The sequence below is a fragment of the Plutella xylostella genome, chromosome 30 (genome assembly GCF_932276165.1).
Source record: "Plutella xylostella chromosome 30, ilPluXylo3.1, whole genome shotgun sequence".
NCBI classification, from domain to species: Eukaryota; Metazoa; Arthropoda; class Insecta; order Lepidoptera; family Plutellidae; genus Plutella; species Plutella xylostella.
Window position 1 is genome coordinate 4,744,121 of NC_064010.1, and position 20,025 is coordinate 4,764,145.

General features: G+C 37.0%; 2 protein-coding genes across 2 annotated transcripts; one reads left to right on the forward strand and one right to left on the reverse strand.

Moving 5' to 3' along the window:
- Positions 1-2,322: 2,322 nt before the first annotated feature.
- Positions 2,323-5,040, reverse strand: LOC105383169 (enhancer of rudimentary homolog). The gene is made up of 3 exons (XM_011553185.3): positions 4,881-5,040; positions 4,609-4,794; positions 2,323-4,010 (listed from the first exon to the last, which is right to left on the reverse strand). The coding sequence occupies exons 1-3, from the start codon at positions 4,881-4,883 to the stop codon at positions 3,888-3,890; spliced, it is 312 nt and encodes a 103-aa protein (XP_011551487.1). The 5' UTR covers positions 4,884-5,040; the 3' UTR covers positions 2,323-3,887.
- Positions 5,041-5,507: 467 nt separating this feature from the next.
- Positions 5,508-19,698, forward strand: LOC125491052 (breast cancer type 2 susceptibility protein homolog). Its single transcript, XM_048631945.1, has 9 exons — positions 5,508-6,021; positions 6,290-10,692; positions 11,917-12,097; positions 12,465-12,669; positions 14,565-14,674; positions 15,399-15,509; positions 16,938-17,103; positions 17,494-17,590; positions 18,090-19,698. The coding sequence occupies exons 1-9, from the start codon at positions 5,746-5,748 to the stop codon at positions 19,276-19,278; spliced, it is 6,738 nt and encodes a 2,245-aa protein (XP_048487902.1). The 5' UTR covers positions 5,508-5,745; the 3' UTR covers positions 19,279-19,698.
- The last annotated feature ends 327 nt before the right edge of the window (positions 19,699-20,025 follow it).

A 20,025-nucleotide genomic window follows, 5' to 3' on the forward strand; every position in this document is an offset into this window, starting at 1 on the left:
ACTTACAGTGCTCCAAAATTTATAATGCGCATAGAAATCTTTGACAGATCAGTTGTTTTCGATTATGTGACACCTGATATTGACTCCTATATCTTTCGAACAAGGTGCAGAATGCAAGTGTTTTTTTAAGGCTCTTACAATTTAATGATTTGGGTGTGAAGATCTGCATGTGCATTATTAATTTTGGACAAGTGTACGTAAGTACTTATTACTTCCATGCTGGGTGCAATTTCATTAGTAAAATTCCTCTTGGTAGGTGAATGTACCCGTCAACCTAAGCAACTTAAATTCGATCAACAAAAAAATGTGATAACTTGGTTGAATTATGAAAAATGCTTAGTGCCGATTTCTCCGTAGTCGGTCAGAGCATAACCAGGAGTAGTGGTTGACTTTTGACACATCTGTCATTAATTTTATATGGAGATGACGTTTAATTTATAGATCAATCCCTGTCGGTTAGATAACCGACTATGAGAAATCGGCACTTACTCTGACAGTACTCTCACTTGATTAACCTGCCAAAAGGAAACTCACTGATGAAATTCTATTCTGTATGTATAGTTAAATAATGATCATGACCAGGGCCGAATAGAGCCGTGTTGTACAGATACTTACATAGGTAAGTTACGCACAGTATTCTTAAAATACACGCTTAAATAGGGTGTTGCAAAAATTCTATCTGAAAAGGTAGTCGCATAAAACACTAGTAACTGGGACAGACTTTAACCGATCTTGCCCGATCACTAGTAAATATAAAAATGCCACTGTACTGACATCACACTAAACAAAAAACGTAAGTAAATAATAATACGGCATAGACTATTTACATTGAACTAATATTAAGTAATATTAGTAAATTTTTAATATTAAGTAATATTATTCAATGGCTATTTATTAACAAAGTTTGAATGTACTTAGATAAAATTCATTAGCATTTTTGCAGCATCTTGTACAAAATAAGTACATTATTTTGCACATATTATTTTAAATGCATTATTGTAAAAATAAAATATCTTCCTATTTAGGTGTTTAGGCATAGGTACAACGTAACTTTTAACTACTTTTAAATATTATTTTTGTTTTGTTTTAGAATACATTTTATGTAAAATCCTTGTTAATACTTTCTTCTTTATGTAGTGGATTAATTGATATATTTGTAAATAAATTAAATCTATATTAGAGATAGGTATCATTAAAAAAAAATCTCTCAAATTTCACATCACAGTAAGTAAATAAATAATCATGTAAAACTGCAAATACTGGGTGATTTTTTATCAATGCGCTTACCCTTAGCAGCGTACAGACCTCAGTTGACCAGCTGACGGAAAGCACACTGATAAAATCCAGCCCTCCCAGCAAAATGGCACAGACTCTGGCCAAGAGCTGAATATTTGTAACTATAATTATGTATAAATGTACACGTCACAAAAATATCAATAAGTAGGTACAAGGTACATTTTTATCAGTGATGATCATTTATGGTAGGGTACCCGACATGTACCTACTGTTGACTCACGGAAACTTAACAAAATTCTACCTTGTATTTATTATTTACTCTACTCTAGCGTAGCCTGACCATACTATGAAATAGGACATAAATATGATATGAACTACCTGTATGTAAGCTAAAATAAGATAATTCTGTAATTTTCATATTTTAAAATTATGTACCTGTTAGAGAAATCGTTTATTAGGATTACATTTTATTGTTAAATATGTTTATGAATAAATGTTTGTTTGGGTAGATGAGCATAATAAATACCTTCACTTTTATTTTTATCCCTGTAGAGGTATGATTTTTAGGAATATGTTATATGATCATCATAAACCCGTAATCCTCCCCTGCTGGACATAGGCCTCTCCCAAGGAGCGCCACAACACTCTGCCCTCGGCCTTCCTCATCCAGCCACTACCTACCACCTATCTAAAGTCGTCGGTCCAGCGGGCCGGAGGGTGTCCCACGCTAGGTTTGCCTGTACGTCGTCTCTAGAGAACTAGTTTGCCCCAACGGTCATCGGTTCTTCGGCATACATGGTCCGGCCACAAAGTAGGTACTCTGTGGCCGGACCACTGCCACTTGCTTGTAGATTTTAGAAGTAACTTACGACATGTCGCATTGTCATCGCTACTGGTTTGTATTATATTTCTATAGGATTCATTTGGCGGCTAGCGACAAGACGCTCGACGATTCTTATATACAGGGTGTTGCAAAAAGTATACCCTTGTATAGAAAAATACACACAGTTGCGATTCTCTCGATACCAATTTTAAACTTGAGGTAAGGGAGACCCCATATATTTATGATAAAAACAAAGACAGCTGTATTATTTATAAGTATTTATTATACCTAAACTTTAGTCTGACTTATATCTAATAAAAAATGTGTTATCAAACACAAACTTAACTCAAAAACAATGTTGAACAGTCGCGACCAAAACATTTGTTAGGAAAACAGAATCCAAAAATTTACTGAATGTATACACGTACTATGATATTCTTTAGTTCAAAAATCAAATTCACTAACCATAAAAAATAGGTACCCTAGAGAAGTTATACAAGTGTTGAGAAAGTCGATTAGAAAACCGAAGGAAGGTTACTCAGCTTGTCATTCTAAACAACTTTTTCTTTTTGAAATCCGTGACCCCCTGAGTAACCTTTTAACGGAGTACCAAACACTTTTTTAACACCCTGTATAAGTTTTGGTCAACATTTCTACATACACTTCCAGAAATTTTACTGATGCTGAGAAAAAATATATACCTAATTAAGTATCAGATTAATGATACCTTAAGGTTTAAGGTTAGCCATATTTTTCCTTGAGAATAACAACTTAATTCACAGAAAAGTTATATAGGACGTTTTAGGTATTGATAGAGAGGGACAAAACAGTTCAATAGCTAAATGTCTGTAAATTTTCTATGAATAAGGGGTTAAGGCTGTAGCTACATAACAATGATTACAATTTTTTCAAATATTCTAGTTATATTATTAGACATCTATCATTTGTACATTTACAAAGACATTAATTGAAAAACGGATAGGGTAACTACATAACCGGGAGTTACACTTACAGAGATGATTTTTGGGTACAATAAGTGAGCTACAAAAGTTTATTTCAGGGATTCTAGAGACCATCAATATATTATGTAATTTTTAAAGTTTTAATTCTTTATTTACAACTACATTAATGTTTTACATATTTTTATCTGCAGGATTAGTACGGGTTGGGATTGTTCACCTAAACTAAAGTGTATGTTTTCTCACATACACAGTGACGCCTGTAGCAGTAACTATCAAGAAACTTTAGGTAGAAAATTCACGAAGGTAGCTTGTGAAAACAAACTTTTAACTAAGGTGTCTGTCTCTTTCACTCGAATGCTTATAGCACACATTTCAACTCTGGCAAGCAACTCCATCAAATTGAGAACGTTCTTAGCATATATAAGTGCGTAAAGGGATCGCATTTTTTTCTTCTATTTATCAGGTGTTCGCGAGCTTGCTTCCTACTAGTTGACAGAAGAAAAAGAGGCAATCCCTTTACGAAACGCTTATATGTGCGGTGACCTTTACTTTGATAGTCATACAAGTCTCCCCCGTACAGTTTTAAATTAAATGTCTAGAACACAAAATCATATAGAGAATCTTTTAAACATAATACAGAGAAATTATAAAAGTCAAAGTTCTACTCCATAAAATATAGCATGCATCCTATGACATTTGATTGACAGATCCTTATGCTTGGTAAAAAGTTGGTTTTTTCTTCAGATGACTAATAAAATGCATGGATTTGATAGCTGTCATAGGGCTCATGATATATTTTACAAAGTATAGTAACCAAAATCACAAAGTCACGTTTCTTGTTTGACTCGCTGGCGTCGGGCCCGCTCCTAGTCCCCCTGACCGGCTGCCTGGCGGAGCAGCACGTAGATCTTCTCTTTGATCCAGTCCTTGTTGTACGGTGCGTATGTGTTTGATGACTTTTGGTACACTAGGCAACTCAGGTCTGCTAGCTGGAAATAAAAGGGATATTTAGAAACACTGACTAATTCCTTACTTTATAATCAAACATAAACTGTAAACATACATTCAGTTCTTTAGGATGTTTGTGGCAAACACTAACCCCCAAAATCATAGAACTTTTTGACTCTTTACAATAGGTTTAAAATTTACGTATAACTTTTTGACTGACGTACAGAGTCAAAACTCCGGTGGTTAAGGTCAATTTTAACCTTGTTGTAGATTTACAATACGGTCTATGAATTTGAGGGTAAAGCTATACTTAGACTACAATTCCGTGCTGTTAAAAATACCAGGGATTTAGATTTAGCTTTGTTTGCACTAGTGAAAGGATTGGCTAGTCAAATTAGTATCAGGATGTGCTGGACATAATAAGGATCACTTTATTACCTCCAGCATGATACAAGGTGCCGCTTTTTGTGCACCCCACGCATTAAAAACAAATATCTATTCGAAACGAAATGGTGTATGCCATAGATTAACAGATGTTAAAGTGAATGCTCCATTATAAGATGTGTGATCTTGTTGTAGCAAGTGTAGTTCTAGCACTTATACACATATTGTAACATTGTAAGTGTTACATTTACTTGCCTGGTCAACAAAATCGAACAATTGAGAAATGTCGTAAGTGATGGTCGGTGTGTTTGGGTTCCTCCGCTTCAGATGCTCCTCGTAGATCTTGCAGACACCCTCCATGCAGTCGTTGACGCTCTCGTAGTCCGAGTATGTCCTGGTTTCGGGACGCGGACCGGGTTGGACCAACAGTATTGTGTGGGCCTAAAATGCAAAGACATAACCTTACAATTTTGCCGACATTTTTGTTGTAATTTAAAGAGTTGGATGTTAAAGGAGACATTGCTTACCATTGTTTATGAATTCGCAAGTTGATTTACAAGGATTATCCGAGTAAAGTACGGCTTTTGTGTGTTTTCACAAATTTTATTTAGCTTCCGTGACCCGCTTTGCCTTTTTCCGATAACTTTTTAAAAATGCTTACGTTTAGAAACACGAATGAATGACCAGCCTGAGTCTGCGTAATTTTTCTGAGATCCGAAGTATATTTTTTTACATTTATTTATGAAAAAAATATCAAAGTCACTTCATAAAATGAAAAAATCTAAATTTATTATTAAATAAGTGTTCTCATGACCATTAGAACTAAAATTTAAACGAACAAAAAAACATTTTACTTTGAAATATTAATTTTATGACGATACTTTGGTGTTGCCAGCATAAACGAAACGGATCAATGAAACAAAATTCATTTCACTCAGACGCTATAAAATATATATTTGATATTACATTAAAATCCAATAAACTTTACAATGTTAACAATTATGCAGTTATGATGAAAATTTTCTATATGGTTTAAGGATATTGTTACTGTACAATAATAACTTCCACATGGTAAAATGAAAATAGTTTTACCACAGAAAAAATCTTAGCACGAGGTAGGAGAGAACGGAACGTTCGTGTCAAACTCAAAAGTCGAACGAAACAAAATGTCACTGAAACAAAACAAAGATATTTTGTAAACAGCCGCGATAAAAGTTTTCTTCATTATTTCTATTTCTTAATTAACTAAATGTCTATTCAGCCTTGGTACATGTTTTTGTTAAATCTATAGTGAGATGAGAAGCATTGCATTAATTTAATGTGAGACGCTGCAAGTAAACATAAATTAGATAGCACTGAGGTTAGGATTTTACTAAACTCTTTTAGTGTGAAATGGATGAATCTCACAAGCCAAACTTAGAAGAATACGAAGCATTATTCTCTCAACAAGTTGCTAAACCATCATCCTCTATATACAATTATCATACAACTAAAAATACAAAAGAGTGTCCATATACAGCGAAAGAAGTTATCGAAAATGTAAAGCGTTCTTTGAGAGCCATTCAGAACGCGGATTATGTGATAACAGATAGAAATGTAAAGAAGAGACTGCAGCCTTACAAGCAGTCTAGCCTGCTGCCGTTGAATTTGCTGTCTGTACCCAGAGAGGTAAGGTTTATGTCATACTTTTGTAATGCAGCCATAAAAGAAGCTTTGTTTTTGTTTTACAATTACAATATAACTTAACTTTATTGATAAAACACAACAACACACAATTTTAAAGCTGAATGTACAGTAGGCGGCTTGTAGCAAACCTATAAAGTTATGGCATGATTTGTAAGTTTTTTACCTGATTCATTTGGACCCTGACTTACAGGGCCCTACATTTATTTACAAAAACAATAAGTTCTACTAAATAGATTGTTTATATTTTCAGGAGCCCCCAGCTACTGTAAATGCAAACAAATTTGAAACACAATGTGTTACAGACACACAACTCATAGATGTAGTGGATAATGCAGAGGCATTGTTACAAGTTGATATAAATAAAGAATTTGAGACCACATTCTGTAGTGAAGAAGGACAAAGTGATAAAACTGGCCTTTTAAATGTTGAAATATCACCAATTAGATATAATAATGATGAAAATCCTGCAAAAAGACCTGTAGCTGAAAATGTATTCAATAGAAATAATAGTGATGGGAATGGAGAAACTAAAATTTATGAAGTCAAAATACAAAACGCTATTGAGGACAATGACATAGTATTAAATGCATCATTAGTACTTCCAACTAAAACTAGATCAGCAAGAAGTAAAAATTTGGATATTGATATGAAAACTGATACACATGAAGAAAATATAGTTACAACTCAGTTATTGAATGAATCCATGGAAATAGAGAAAAACAATGAAAGTTTAGGTGTTCTACTGGAAAGAGAAACAAATAGACCTCTGAGCCCAGTTCTTAATCTGAATACACACAAGAGAAAAGCATTTCAGCAAACATCTCAGCATTTAGTTTTTAGTTTAGAGAAATTCGAAAATTTTGAAATGCTTGCTAAACAGTTTCTTGCATGTGAAAATGATCCTGAAAGTGAGAGTCCCATGCTAAATGAGAATTCGCCAATTCTAAGCATAAGAATTCCATCTGAATTAGATACTGTAAATGATTTTGGTTCACCTCTAAGGCCTATTGTTAATAAACAAGAAGAAAATTGTGAATATGAATCAGAAACAGTGGTTAATGATGAATCAACAGTTATAAAACTCTCCCCAAAAACAGAAGGCGAAACGTCTAATGAACCTAAATCAGCCACACCAAACGTGCAATATTATGAAATACTTGATGATGAAATTCTGTTTAGTTCTGATGAAGAAACAGATTATGTCCACAAAAGCAATCTTGAAGTTCCTTTGACCTGTGCCTTAGAGACTTCTTTCTACACAGAAAATTCCGATATCTTAGACAAAACAATGTTTGTGGGTTTCCAAACTGCTAGTAATAAATCTATTCAAATATGCACGGATTCTTTTGGAAAAGCGCAGAATATTCTCAGTGAAGTTGAAAATAAGCGTAGTAAAACACCGGTTTCATTAACTGAATTAGTAGCTCAATGCGACGGTCTTGTGAGTGGTAGAAAACCAGATAATAAACCTTCGCCACCTACTCATGATGAAATAGTTACCAATGAAGAATCAAAGACAATAATTGTACCAAAAAGTGATGTATCTGAAGGTAGTTCATACCAAGCACAGGAGGAAAAAGAGTTCTTTAATACAATTGGTTCTTCAAATGAAAAAGCAAGTAAAGAACCATTGAAATTTGAAGGATTTAAAACCGCAAGTAATAAAAATATATGTGTATTTGAAAAATCTCTCTCAGTTGTTAAAAGTGTTTTCCAAGATATAGATATGGTCAATTTGAATATAAATCCTCATAGTCCAGCAATACTAGATACAAAAAGCGCAAATAACACAACTATCAATGATGAAAACGATTATGAAATGATTTTAAACGAATTCAAAAATGATATTATGCCAGAAGAACATATCAGTAAAAATTCAGAAAATAGCAAAAGTCCTGCCAAACATGAAAATATTGAAGATGACCAAGCATGTTTTTTTGGCTTTAAAACAGCAAGCAACAAAGACATTAAGATTTCGGACAAAGCCTTAGCTAAAACCAAAAATATATTTGAAGATATAGATATTGATAAAGACATTTGTACAACTGAAACATATGCATTAGAAACCAAAAGAGTAACTAAATCTCACCATAAGTTAGAAAATAATAATAGTGCTTCAAATAATGAAGATAGTTTTATAGGCTTTCAAACAGCAAGTAGTAAACCAATCAAAATATCCGATAAAGCTATGGCTAAAACGAAACAAATATTCCAAGATATAGATACAGACATAATTAAGGAAGTCGATACCAATTCTGTAGGGTCGGAATCTAGAATTGCTACTCAAAATACAGCATCTGATAATTGCAACCAGGGCGATAGAAATGAATCGATTGGATTTAAAACGGCAAGTTTTAAAAGGATTACTGTTTCTGAAGCAGCATTGGCTAAAAGTATGAAAATATTTCAAGAAGCTAATGAAACTGAACCATTTGCACATAAAAGCAAAACCGAAGAATTTGTTGGTTTTCAAACAGCCTCTAACAAGAAATTGGTAATCAGTGAGAAATATTTAGCTAGAACCAGGAGTGTGTTCAAAGATATAGATCTAAATGAGAACTTTCACAAAGAAAACATAATAACAACTGATATTATTCAGTGTCAAAATGATAAGAAAAATTCATCCGATAAAGTAACTAGTACATACAAAAAATTGTGTGAAAATACTGATTCGTATCAGTCAAGTACAAATGAAGGTTTTGTGGGATTTCAGAAGGCCAGTAATAAGAAAATTGAGGTATCCAATAAAGCGATGGCAAAATGTAAAGAAGTATTTCAAGATATAAATACAGACTACTCTCTCGAAAATAATTTACCAGACCACAATAGAGTATCCATGGTGCATACGAGTAAGTCTCAAAACATCAACCGAGATTGTGGTTTTGTTGGATTCACTACTGCAAGTAATAAAAAAGTTTCTGTGTCTAAAGAGGCTATAGCTAAAACCAAAAATGTGTTTCAAAATATAAATATAGATGATGTAACACTTACTGAAAATAACGTAAAAAATGATTTATCAGGATTCCAAACGTTAAGTGATAAGAAAATACATATATCAGCAAAAGCATTACAAAAAAGAAAATTTTGTCAAGAAACGCATAATGATGACTCCATCGATAAACAATGTATAACAGATGGAACCATACAGCCGTTTGTTGGATTTCAAACAGCAAGTAATAAAAAAGTTACTGTTTCCAAAGATGCTCTTACTAATAGCCGAAAGATATTTGATGATTTCGACACAGTTGAAAAGGAATTCAATCCAATAGAACAAAATAAAAATAATTTTATGGGTTTCCAAACAGCTAGTAATAAACGAGTCAAAGTATCGGAAGAAGCTCTAAAAACAACAAAAAATCTATTTGAAGATATTTGTCCGAGTCAAATTGAAAATATTTTTTTAGAAAATGAAAACGAAGTAGACACATTAAAACCAAAATTTACTGGTTTCCAAACGGCAAGCAATAAAAAAGTTACAATATCTGAAGAAGCTTTGAAAAAAACTAAATGTGCTTTTCAAGATATTGAACTTAGTCAAATTGAAGACGCATGCTTAGAAAAACAAAGCGTAGTAGAGAAAATAAATACAGAATTTACTGGATTCCAGACAGCGAGTAATAAAAAAGTCACCATATCTGAAGAAGCTTTGAAAAAGACTAAAAGTATTTTTCAAGACATTAGTCTGAGTCAAATGGGAAACTTGGAGACAGCTATCGACAAAAAAGTTTGTAATAATAAAGACTCATTAGCAAATAAAAGTATCTTAAACAATGCAAATTGTGATCAAGCAAAGGAATATGGAAGAAATGCATTTTTAGGATTCCATACGGCGAATAAAAAAGAAGTTAAAATATCTGAAAGTGCTTTAGCGGAAACACGACACGTATTCAAAGAAAATAATAAGGAAAGATGTCTCAAAGAAACAGATCCAGAAATAGATAAATACTTAAACACACAAGTCTTAAACAATTTTGAGGAGCCACTAAACACAGAAGACTTTATAAAAACACCAAAGAAACCAAAAAGGTCAGCCAGCCCAATATTGTCTTGTCCGAAGGCGAAAAAACGAAAAATATTTCAGACTCCCTATAAAGCTAAAGATGCAGCCAAAAACGATACTCCGAAAATTATACCAGAAGCAGAAACTATAACAGGAAAAGTCCTATCATTCAATAAATCATATAAAAGCAATAAAATACTTAAACTTAAAGACATACAGTTGCTAGAAAACAGTTCTTCTGACGTAGTAACGATAGATCCTTACATCGCCACCTTTGACTTCGACAACCTACTCAAATTCGAATTCTACGGCGAAAGAAACACCATATCTGATTCAAAGCTTACAACAGAAGATTTAAAACTGCAATTTCTCCAATCTGTGAATAAGAAAATTGTCCCAGACGGATGGCTAGACAATCATATACGGTTGATTATATGGAAGTTAATAAGATACGAACTGTTATTTCCTAAGTCTATGGTCAATGCTTGCAATACTACGAATGTTATAGACCAGCTAAAGTATAGATATGACAAGGAGTTGTATAATGTTGAGAGGCCGGTGCTGAGGAAAATTCTGGAGAAGGATGAGGTGGCTTCGAGGACTATGGTGTTGTGTGTGGCAGCTGTTTACGCCGATGGCATCAGTGTTATCAGGTATGAAATACTTTCATTTGTTTATTTTTCAGCACTCTGTAGGTCTGATACACTGTACATTTTTGATAGATTGACAAAAACTATTAGGGCCTTACCACAAAAACTTAGACAGTATTTAACAGATGTTTAGCGCTGTCAAACGCTTAAAAAATCTGTCAAATATCGTTTTAAACACTTGTTAAACAGTGTTTAAAGTTTTTTGTGGTAGCATAGTAAAAGTTTACGTTTTCTCGCATACAAAGTGGCGCCTCTAATGGAAACTATCATAAAACTTTTGACGGATAATGTATGCAGGTGACAGAAGAAAATCAAAACTTTTTTCGTTTACGTAAATTGCAAAACCCGTACTAGAGGCTCTGTAGTCTATTTGAGCTTTTCATTCCGACTTATGTACATAATGTAATGTAAATCATCAGACCTTAATTCTCTGCTGGACGTAGACTACTAAAGAGCGCCCTACCACTCTGTCCTCGGCCTTCCTCATCACTACAGCCTGTTTAAGTTCGTTGGTCCATAAATACTAGATAGCAGCTATCTGAATCCAGCTTCTAAAATTAACGCTTACCAAAATCATCATCTTTTCGCTTCTGTTCTATCTATGATCCATCTAAATCTTCACAGAGGGCCAGAACAACCCGCATCCCTAGAGCTACTCCTAACAGACGGCTGGTACGCTATCCGGGCCACTCCTGCCCGGTGTCTCTACGGATGGCCTGGGCCAGGCAGGCTGCTGGCTAACTGACTACATTTTAGTCATAGACAAATTATACTTGCACAATCTGCATCCATAGTGCTTAACCAATTGTAAAACTAACTAAATCTGTGTTTCTCCCTAGCTTCGTCAGAAATAAAATACAAAAAAAAAAAAAAACAAACAAACAAACAAAACACAACTTACTTAGCTAAATAAACCACCCCAGGACGCACCCAACCCAAAAGTCCCCATAACGCTAGCTGCGTTGCCGCGCTGCACGGCAAGGGAGATCCTCTGTGCCAGGTACGCCCCAGAGCGGTAGTCAAAACCGCGGCTCCTCAAGCGTCGCCCAATCTCCCTGACGAACTGCCTCCCCTGTTCCCCCCAAACCCCAGTGGTCTCAATGGCAAGAGGCACAAAGGTCTGTGTTTCTTGCATTATATACTTTCACGAAGGCATCCATAACCCCTCCCCTCATCTTATTACTCTTATTACTCTCCCTAAAAACCTGCTATTTATCTGTTCACCAGAGTGCCAGAACAAACCTCCTCCCTAGAGCTACTCCTAACAGACGGCTGGTACGCTATCCGGGCCACCCCGGACCTCATGTTGACCCGGTTGGCCCGGGCGGGCAGGCTGGGTGTCGGGATGAAGATTGCGGTGTGTGGCGCAGAGCTGGATAACTGCAGTCAGCCGGTTTGTGCTTGGGAGGTTAGTGTTGTGTATTCCTCATTGTAAAAAATCACGTATCCAACAAAGTTTCTATGGAAAAGTGAAATCGAAAAGTCGTAGAAGAAAAGGCTTTAGGGAATGCCGGTTGAGCTGTATGGCCTCGCTTCGCTCGGCTCTTTACGGTTTAGGAAATTCCGGTTAAGTTTGTATTACCTCGCTTCGCTTGGCTCTCAAGAGTTAAGGAAATGCGGGTTGCTTTATATTGGCTCGCTTCGCTAAGCTCTTAAGGGTTCCGAAAATGCTGATAAGTTTACGATTGTACCTACCTACTACCTGCTGTTGTAACAGCCGCCATTTTCATACCATTTCCTTATCTCCTCTCATTACAACTATAACCCTTTGCCAGGACACCTCCAAAGTCCGCCTCAAGCTGCACGGCAACTCAACCCGGCCAGCCCACTGGGACGCACGGCTCGGTTGCCATGGCAACGCCGCCATGTTGTCGCGGCTGGCGGGGGTGGGCGGGGGCGGCGGGGGGGTGCGGGCGCGCGCGCGAGTGACGAGGGTGTACCCCGCGCTGCACGTGCGCAGGCGCAAGGACGGCACCACACGTGAGTAGCTTAGACATTGTTTAACAAGTGTTTAGAACAAACTTCATTAGATAAATGCGCCACAGGGGGGACGGCACAAACCCGTGAGTAGGAACTAAACTAAGTACTACTAACTGGTTCGTTATCGACGTCGATAAACAGCGCTGTATCTATGGCGAATCGCGATGTAGTGACGTTTATATACGTCGATAAAAAACCTGTGTAGCGGCAGTTAAATGTAGGTAAGAATTACTGGAAATAAAGAATGAATAATATTACTTATTATAAAACGTAGTCTAAGGATAGTCCTGGTTTAGAACCAGCTATAGTCCAGAGATTTCATAAAATGAAGAGTCTAAACTCGGCTTTAAACCACAACTATCTTTAGTATTTCCCCCTTATTAATAGAAAAGTTATAGGAAAAGTCAAAGAACAATTTATTCTTAAGGAGTCTACACACCAAACCCGCCGACCCGCCGACACAGCCCGGCGGCTTGGTGTCGGCGACTTTGTTTCAAGAATCATGTCGGCGACTCGTACCCGCGCGTGCAAGTACTAAAAAAGTTGTACTGATTTCTTGCCGCCGACACTCACCGACACAGCCCCATGACACATGTTGGCGGGTTGGCGGGTTTGGGTCGCCGACACCAAGCCGCCGGGCTGTGTCGGCGGGTTTGGTGTGTAGACTCCTTTAGGTATACACGCTACTTACTCAACCTGTCCCGTAGTAATATATCATTAATGGTAGGATTAATAACAGGACATTGTTGCGTGAATAAACACTTATATACCATAGGTAACTCAACTAGTCCCTTATGTAGGACGTGTAAGGAAGTAGATGAGACGGTTGAACATATTCTGTTAGCCTGTCCACCTACTACAGAAACAAGATTATCTATTCTTGGACCAACAGAGCGCCTACCTCAGCTATTACAACACCCAGGCCTGCTACTCCAGTTTACTCGGGAGCTAGGCTGGCTGAGCTGAAATCAAGGGGATATGTACAAAGGTTCCACTCGAGAGAGCCACGTACAGGAACTTCACCCCCTATGAGAATAGAATAGAATAGAATAGGTATACGGGTTCCGCTCATCTCGCATAATCTTTATTGACCAAAACTCATTTCGCATAACTCGTATGGTCTAAACTTTTTCGGCCGAACCATCACTTTGCCAAGACTTATGTGGCATAAGGCTCGTTTCGTCTAAAACTCTTTAGGCACAATCTTTAAACACCTAAGTTTCGTTTGCTCAAATTTATGTTCGTCTATACCTATGTATAATCTTGTTTCTCCTAATGTTATCTTAATAAATAATATATTAAGTATGTAGTAAATGTACAAATTGTGGTATTTTTCTCCTACATCCCGAAAATCACGATATTGTATGATCAAAAAATCGAAAGTTAACGACCAATATAATTATTACAAACCCCATGAGATCGAAACCTAAAAATAGGTGCGACGACGAGCAAAGTGAGGAGGAGCGTGTTAGGTGCACATGTTCATCAAAACCAAAGCGGAGCGCAGCGAAGCGGAGCGGAGCGTTTTCCAAACAGCGGAAACAATACAAGGCACCAGTTTGCGCTATGTAGGGAGACGCTCCGACAAAGTTAAAGCCAAACGAATATTATTACTTTGTATAAACCTATCCCATAGCATTATTAGGCTATTCAAGATTTGGCCATACCTTTATTAGGCTAAACAATGTTATGCGAAATAACTTTTTACTAAACGAGATTTATGCCATACGATTTTCGGCGTAACGAGACTTTGACCAAACGTTACTATGCAATACGAGATTAGGCAAATAAATCTTATGCCAAAAAAGGTAGAACCTAGGTATACAGTTCAATAGCTAAAACGTCCTATCACTAAAAATCTTTTATTAATCCCCTATCCACAATTTGTCCCCCAGTGACCCTGTCGGACCGGCTAGAGCAGATATACCAGCACAAGCACGAGGCGGAGAGACAGGCCCTCATGGAGAAGATATACGAGGAGGTGGAGAGAGAGATGCAGGATACGGTGAGATTTGTTATAACCTGCAAAACTCTCAAACTCAAACTCAAATTTTTTTATTCATCGTACAAATATAAAATTTTCTGATGAACGTCTGCAGGATGAATTTTCTGATGAACCTGCAGGGCTAGCATAGGGTGCAAGACGCGCAAAAAAAGACGTGACATAAATCTGTAGATACATTTGATATACAAGGAGGTCGAGAGGGAAATGCAGGATGTGGTGAGCTTTATCATAACCTGCAGGGCTAGCATGGGGCGCAAGACAAAACAAGGCGTGACAAAAATCTTGCGCGAGGCCGCACGGTTTACTGTCCGTAGGTATAGGGAAACAATCTGTACATACATTTTGCTTAACTTAAGTTAGCTGTATAACGCTAAGCGTACCGTGGGACGCCCTCCGGCCCGCTGGACCAATGGTCTAGATGGGATGCTGGTAGTGTTGTGGAGACAGTGTTGTGGCCCTCCTTGGGAGAGGTGTTTGTCCAGCAGTGGATGATTATTGGCTGATGATATTTAAAATAACCCAAACCTATAAGGAAACTGTCTGTAAAATGGCGGATCCCAGAGCCACTCTCTTTCCGTTTACTATACCTGTAGGTTGGCTGGTAGAAAATGATTTTAGCATTAAGTGCACCTTTTGTACACTTATATTTCATATTTGTGCAATAAAGTATCAAATAAATAAATAAATATACCACTTTTGCAACAGTCTGTATATATTTTTTCAGACATCGGACGACTCGGAGTTATCGCAAGACTCGTGCAAGCGGCCGCGGCTTGAGACTGGCACACAGATAGCTAGGATGATGAGGAGGAGCAACGACCCAGAGGAGTTCAGGGTGAGTAGTATAGTACAGTCAACAAAATAGACAGGCATCCACCCCCAATGCAAATCTATATATAATCGATCATCACACGATGGTAGAACCTACAGAGTGTTTACGCTGGGAGAGGGTTCATGTATCTTTTTCTGGATGTAAATAGGGCATGTTTGTTGAAGATAGCTAGAGTTATCGCAAGACTCTTGCAAGCGGCCGCGGCTTGACACTGGCTCGCAGATAGCTAGGATGATGACAAGGAGCAACGACCCTGAGGAATTCAGGGTGAGTATATGTTCAGTAGTACACATCGATTGTCACATCTTATCTGCGGAAAAACTGATGGCGGGCTAGTTCTCGAGTGGCTAACGACCTACAGGTAGCCAAATAGTGCATGGTTACTTATATGATATGAGAAAGCCCAAGGACATATTACTGTAGAGTTCATTGAGGGATACTCATTCCCAGAGACATGCGTTAATCTAAGGTGTTAGCATCCTGGATACCAATCAAATTTTATCAAGTATGATCCAGCCGTTATCCCGTAAAAGAGTAGCAAAGATTCATCATATCAAATGACAATGGGCGTTTTGGGACCTAATCCTTACTAATATTATAAATGCGAAAGTAACTGTGTCTGTCTGTCTGTCTGTCTGTTACTCTTTCACGCCAAAACGACTGAACGGATTTGAATGAAATTTGGTATACATACGGTCTAGACCCTGGGAAAGAACATAGGCTACTTTTTATCCCGGAATTCCCACGGGAAAACTTTTTAAGGCGAAGCGAAGCGCGCGGGAACAGCTAGTGTCCAATAAAGATGAGTCATACATCGTTGGATAGCTCTTTTCAAGTGAGCAAAAAAATATTATGACGACAAATCCGTATAAGTTGTCCATTTTGAAATATATTCGTCGGAAGGAATAATTTTTCTATGGCATTGCACTCTCTCTCCTGATGACAGTTAGGCCGTAATACACGTAAACACGTATTATTAAAATGGGAGAAATTACTTTTAATTGGTTTTATTTACTGAGATAGTAAACAAATACAATATTATAGTGAATAATTATCATTTTGTTATAAAAATTAAAAACTAATGTGAAAAAATAACAAAAGCGTTAAAATTACAGAAATAAAATATAAAAACTTTCAAGGTACGATTATTCTAATTGGACAGTAAATCAGGACAAGCGCTTCCGTTATTCATATTCTGCAAAAAAATACCTTTTCAACGACGTATCACTCATGTCACTCATTGTCAAACACGATACTGATGGTATGGTTTTTATAATGCGCTCGTACTAATGTTATGAATTTCAATCAGAATTTTGAAACAAAAGTAATGCATACTTTTGTTTCAAAATTCATACTATTACTTCACAATGACATAATATTAACTTTCGCGATAGTGATGTAAAATTAAATGTCTGATTTCTCTTCCCACAGGCCAACCTAACCGCCACCCAACTCAACCTCCTCCAAACACACACGGACCGCACACAGACACTACTACAGCAACGTATAAGCGCCCGCGTGGCCGCGCTCCCCCGCCCCGCGCTGCCGCTGGTGAAGGCGACTGTTGCTGACTGTACTAAGGATGGATGTACTACTGGTAGGTATACAGGGTGTTTCAAAATAGGTGGAAATAGACAAATACGAAAAAAATATGATTTTCTAAAACTACTTTTGAATCATTCTAAAGATAAAAATATTAATTACATGGTATGTGGGGTGCAGGAAAAGTCCCCGAGTGACCTATCAAATTGTACTTTATAAGTAGTATACACCCGGCGCAGTCTGCGCAGTCAGCTATTGAAAGTTAGTAGTGCCTAATTTCGCCACGATAACAAACCCTCGACCAACTGTTATTGGCACTAACTGTTTACATCACTATTGATGCCTACCAGACTACTTACCTAGTAACCGAGTTTCGTTGCATGCAGTTTATCAATATTTATATATTTTATATAATTTTATTCTATAATGTTCTCTTTATTTACAGCCACACTGTCAATATGGCGGCCGTCGGAAGCCATTATGGAAATCCTGCAGGAGGGCGCCTGGATCGAGATGATGAACGTCATGCCTACCGGTGTAAGGTACGTATCACGTTGGGTAGGCAGAGGTGATGGATAGCACTCATGCCTACACCTTCTGTTTTACTACAAATAAATTAAGAAGGAAATTTTGTCAGGACTTTTTGACGTTCATACTTTAAAGTACTAAAAGTGTAACTTCTTCTTAGCAATATCATCATCATCGTCCACAGTTATAGGATACAGATCTCCACCAAGGACTATGTCTTCGGCCTTCCTCATCCGGCCACTACCAGCTACTGGCCCTAGGAAGCCAGTCTAGTGGGCTGAAGGGCGTCCCACGCTCCAGTAGTGTCCACTCGAGAGCTCATTTTTCTTTTAGCCTGTTGGTGACAACAGTAGAGCTGGACCGGGGTTTGTCACCATGGTGAAAGGATTAGCCAGTCAGATTAGCGTCAGCGTATGTGTATACAAGGCACATTTGATACGACACTGACTGAGATTCCTTTCCTACACACCAAATAGGTAAGAAATAAAATTAATATTTATATTTCTTTTACAGGCAGAATGAGCTACAGATCTCCGCGGGCAGACAATCGACATTCAACAAAGTGAAAGTGAAGGAAACAGACAAAATGAAAGAATATCTCGCAACATTATCTAGAAAATGTATAGATATAAAAACCCTTGCTCAAAACCCGGCACTGAAAACTTATCGCAACGAAATCGATACAGTTGGCTTAGTAGTTTTAATCGATCCGCCGACATCCGAATTCGATTCAGAATCGAATAAAAATCAACATTTCCAAAATGTATACCTAGCGGACACAGATAAAAATATGATCTGTGTCAACTTTTGGGGCGGCGTCAAAAAGTTTGGATTCGAAAATGTTTTGGACACCGGCCAAATAATTGCTGGTATAAATTTGCAAAACAGACTTGGCAACACCAAGAAAAACATACCCCAGTATAGAGCAACAGAGTTTAGTTATTTCACAAAAACTCCCAAATATAATGATGCCAGAATGATGATTGACGAATTAACGAAGAAAATGAACGGTATAGATAGAAGAAAATTCTGTGGTGACTGCATAGAGTTGAAAAACAATTTTAGTGTGATAAAGAATCAGAATAACACAGAAAATGTGTCTCCATACAGATTCAACAACGACCACAATTTGACAAAAAACAAAGTCTTTATTGACTCACCCCTGGCTCAAAAACCTAAAGACGTGTCAGATTTAGACCTCACGGGCTTAGATTTTGAATCGTCATTCAAGCAAAGAGACACCCAAGACATGTCGCCAGAGGAATTAAAAAGAAAAAAGATTGTCAAAGACAAAATTGCCAGACTAAAAATGTATGGGGAGCCGCCACCTCTAAGCCACATGCATATTATTCATAAATCTGCTAACGCAACCAAAGCGTTTAAAAGTCCATTGCTTGCAAATAATCATTGTGCTCAAATTCTACCGGGAGAAAGTCCAAAATCTACCCTCCAAGCCAAAGTTACCAGTATTACAAATCGAAATCTACCAATCGATTTAGCTAGTAGTAATGATGCAGCTTTGAATAGCGATCAAAATGTAAATAATTTAAGTAGCCCAATAATGGCTTTAAATACGACGTATGTAAAAAGAATAGGTGGTAATCCAGTGAAGTTGAATTTTTCAAATAGTAATATTTTGGAGAAAAGTGTCGACCATTTTGCTGAAGAATTCGATGGTAGCCCTCCTTTGAGCTTGGATTAGATATTTTATAATACCTACTTACATTATTATACAGGGTACAATCTTATTGGTGGTCTTGCCGACAGCATGGCTATGTACCCGTCATAATATCCTCTTTGATAGATTGACAACTATATCCCATTCCACGGGGAAAGACATCTGACAGAATCCTTATTACAATCGAATAAAGTAGTTTTTGTTTGTATCAGATGTATTTCCCCGTGGAATGGGATATAATAAATTTAAATTGAAAAAAACAGCCGTAACATTCTCAAGTTCTCTAATCCAAAATGTACATTCGTGAAAATCAGTGATAAAATTCACCCTGTACCCTGTAAAAAAATTACATATCAAATGTTTGAGTATTTATAAGACATACATATTTTAATTATTCTCTAAGATTTATATCATAAATAATAAATGTTGCTGTTACTATAATTATTTTATTGTCTTTTACTTTATAAAAACATCTCTATACGGTATACGGTATAGCATCTCTGTTTTGCTTGTAGTAATGAATCGTCAGCTCAGACATAAATCAGCGACTTTCAAATTATTTAAAATTGTACCTACCTATGTAATGTAGGTAAGGTGTTTACATAATTTTCCAAATTACTTACTTACCACTTAGGGCGCATTCACACGGGATACGTCTTTGACGATTCGGTATAAATTCTAATGACCGTAGTGACCGACGTATCTGTCTACGTCTTTTTTCACGATTCGTGAAGCGTGTGAACATGGGTATATAAAAAGCATTGCTCCCGT

Coding starts and splice junctions, on each gene's coding strand:
- LOC105383169 (XM_011553185.3), bottom strand. Junction 4,011..4,608: donor TGTTCGATTTTGTTGACCAG/GCAAGTAAATGT, acceptor TTTTATTTCCAG/CTAGCAGACCTGAGTTGCCT.
- LOC125491052 (XM_048631945.1), top strand. CDS start 5,746: ATGGATGAATCTCACAAGCCAAACTTAGAAGAATACGAAGCATTATTC. Junction 12,098..12,464: donor AGCCGGTTTGTGCTTGGGAG/GTTAGTGTTGTG, acceptor ACCCTTTGCCAG/GACACCTCCAAAGTCCGCCT. Junction 15,510..16,937: donor ACGACCCAGAGGAGTTCAGG/GTGAGTAGTATA, acceptor CTCTTCCCACAG/GCCAACCTAACCGCCACCCA.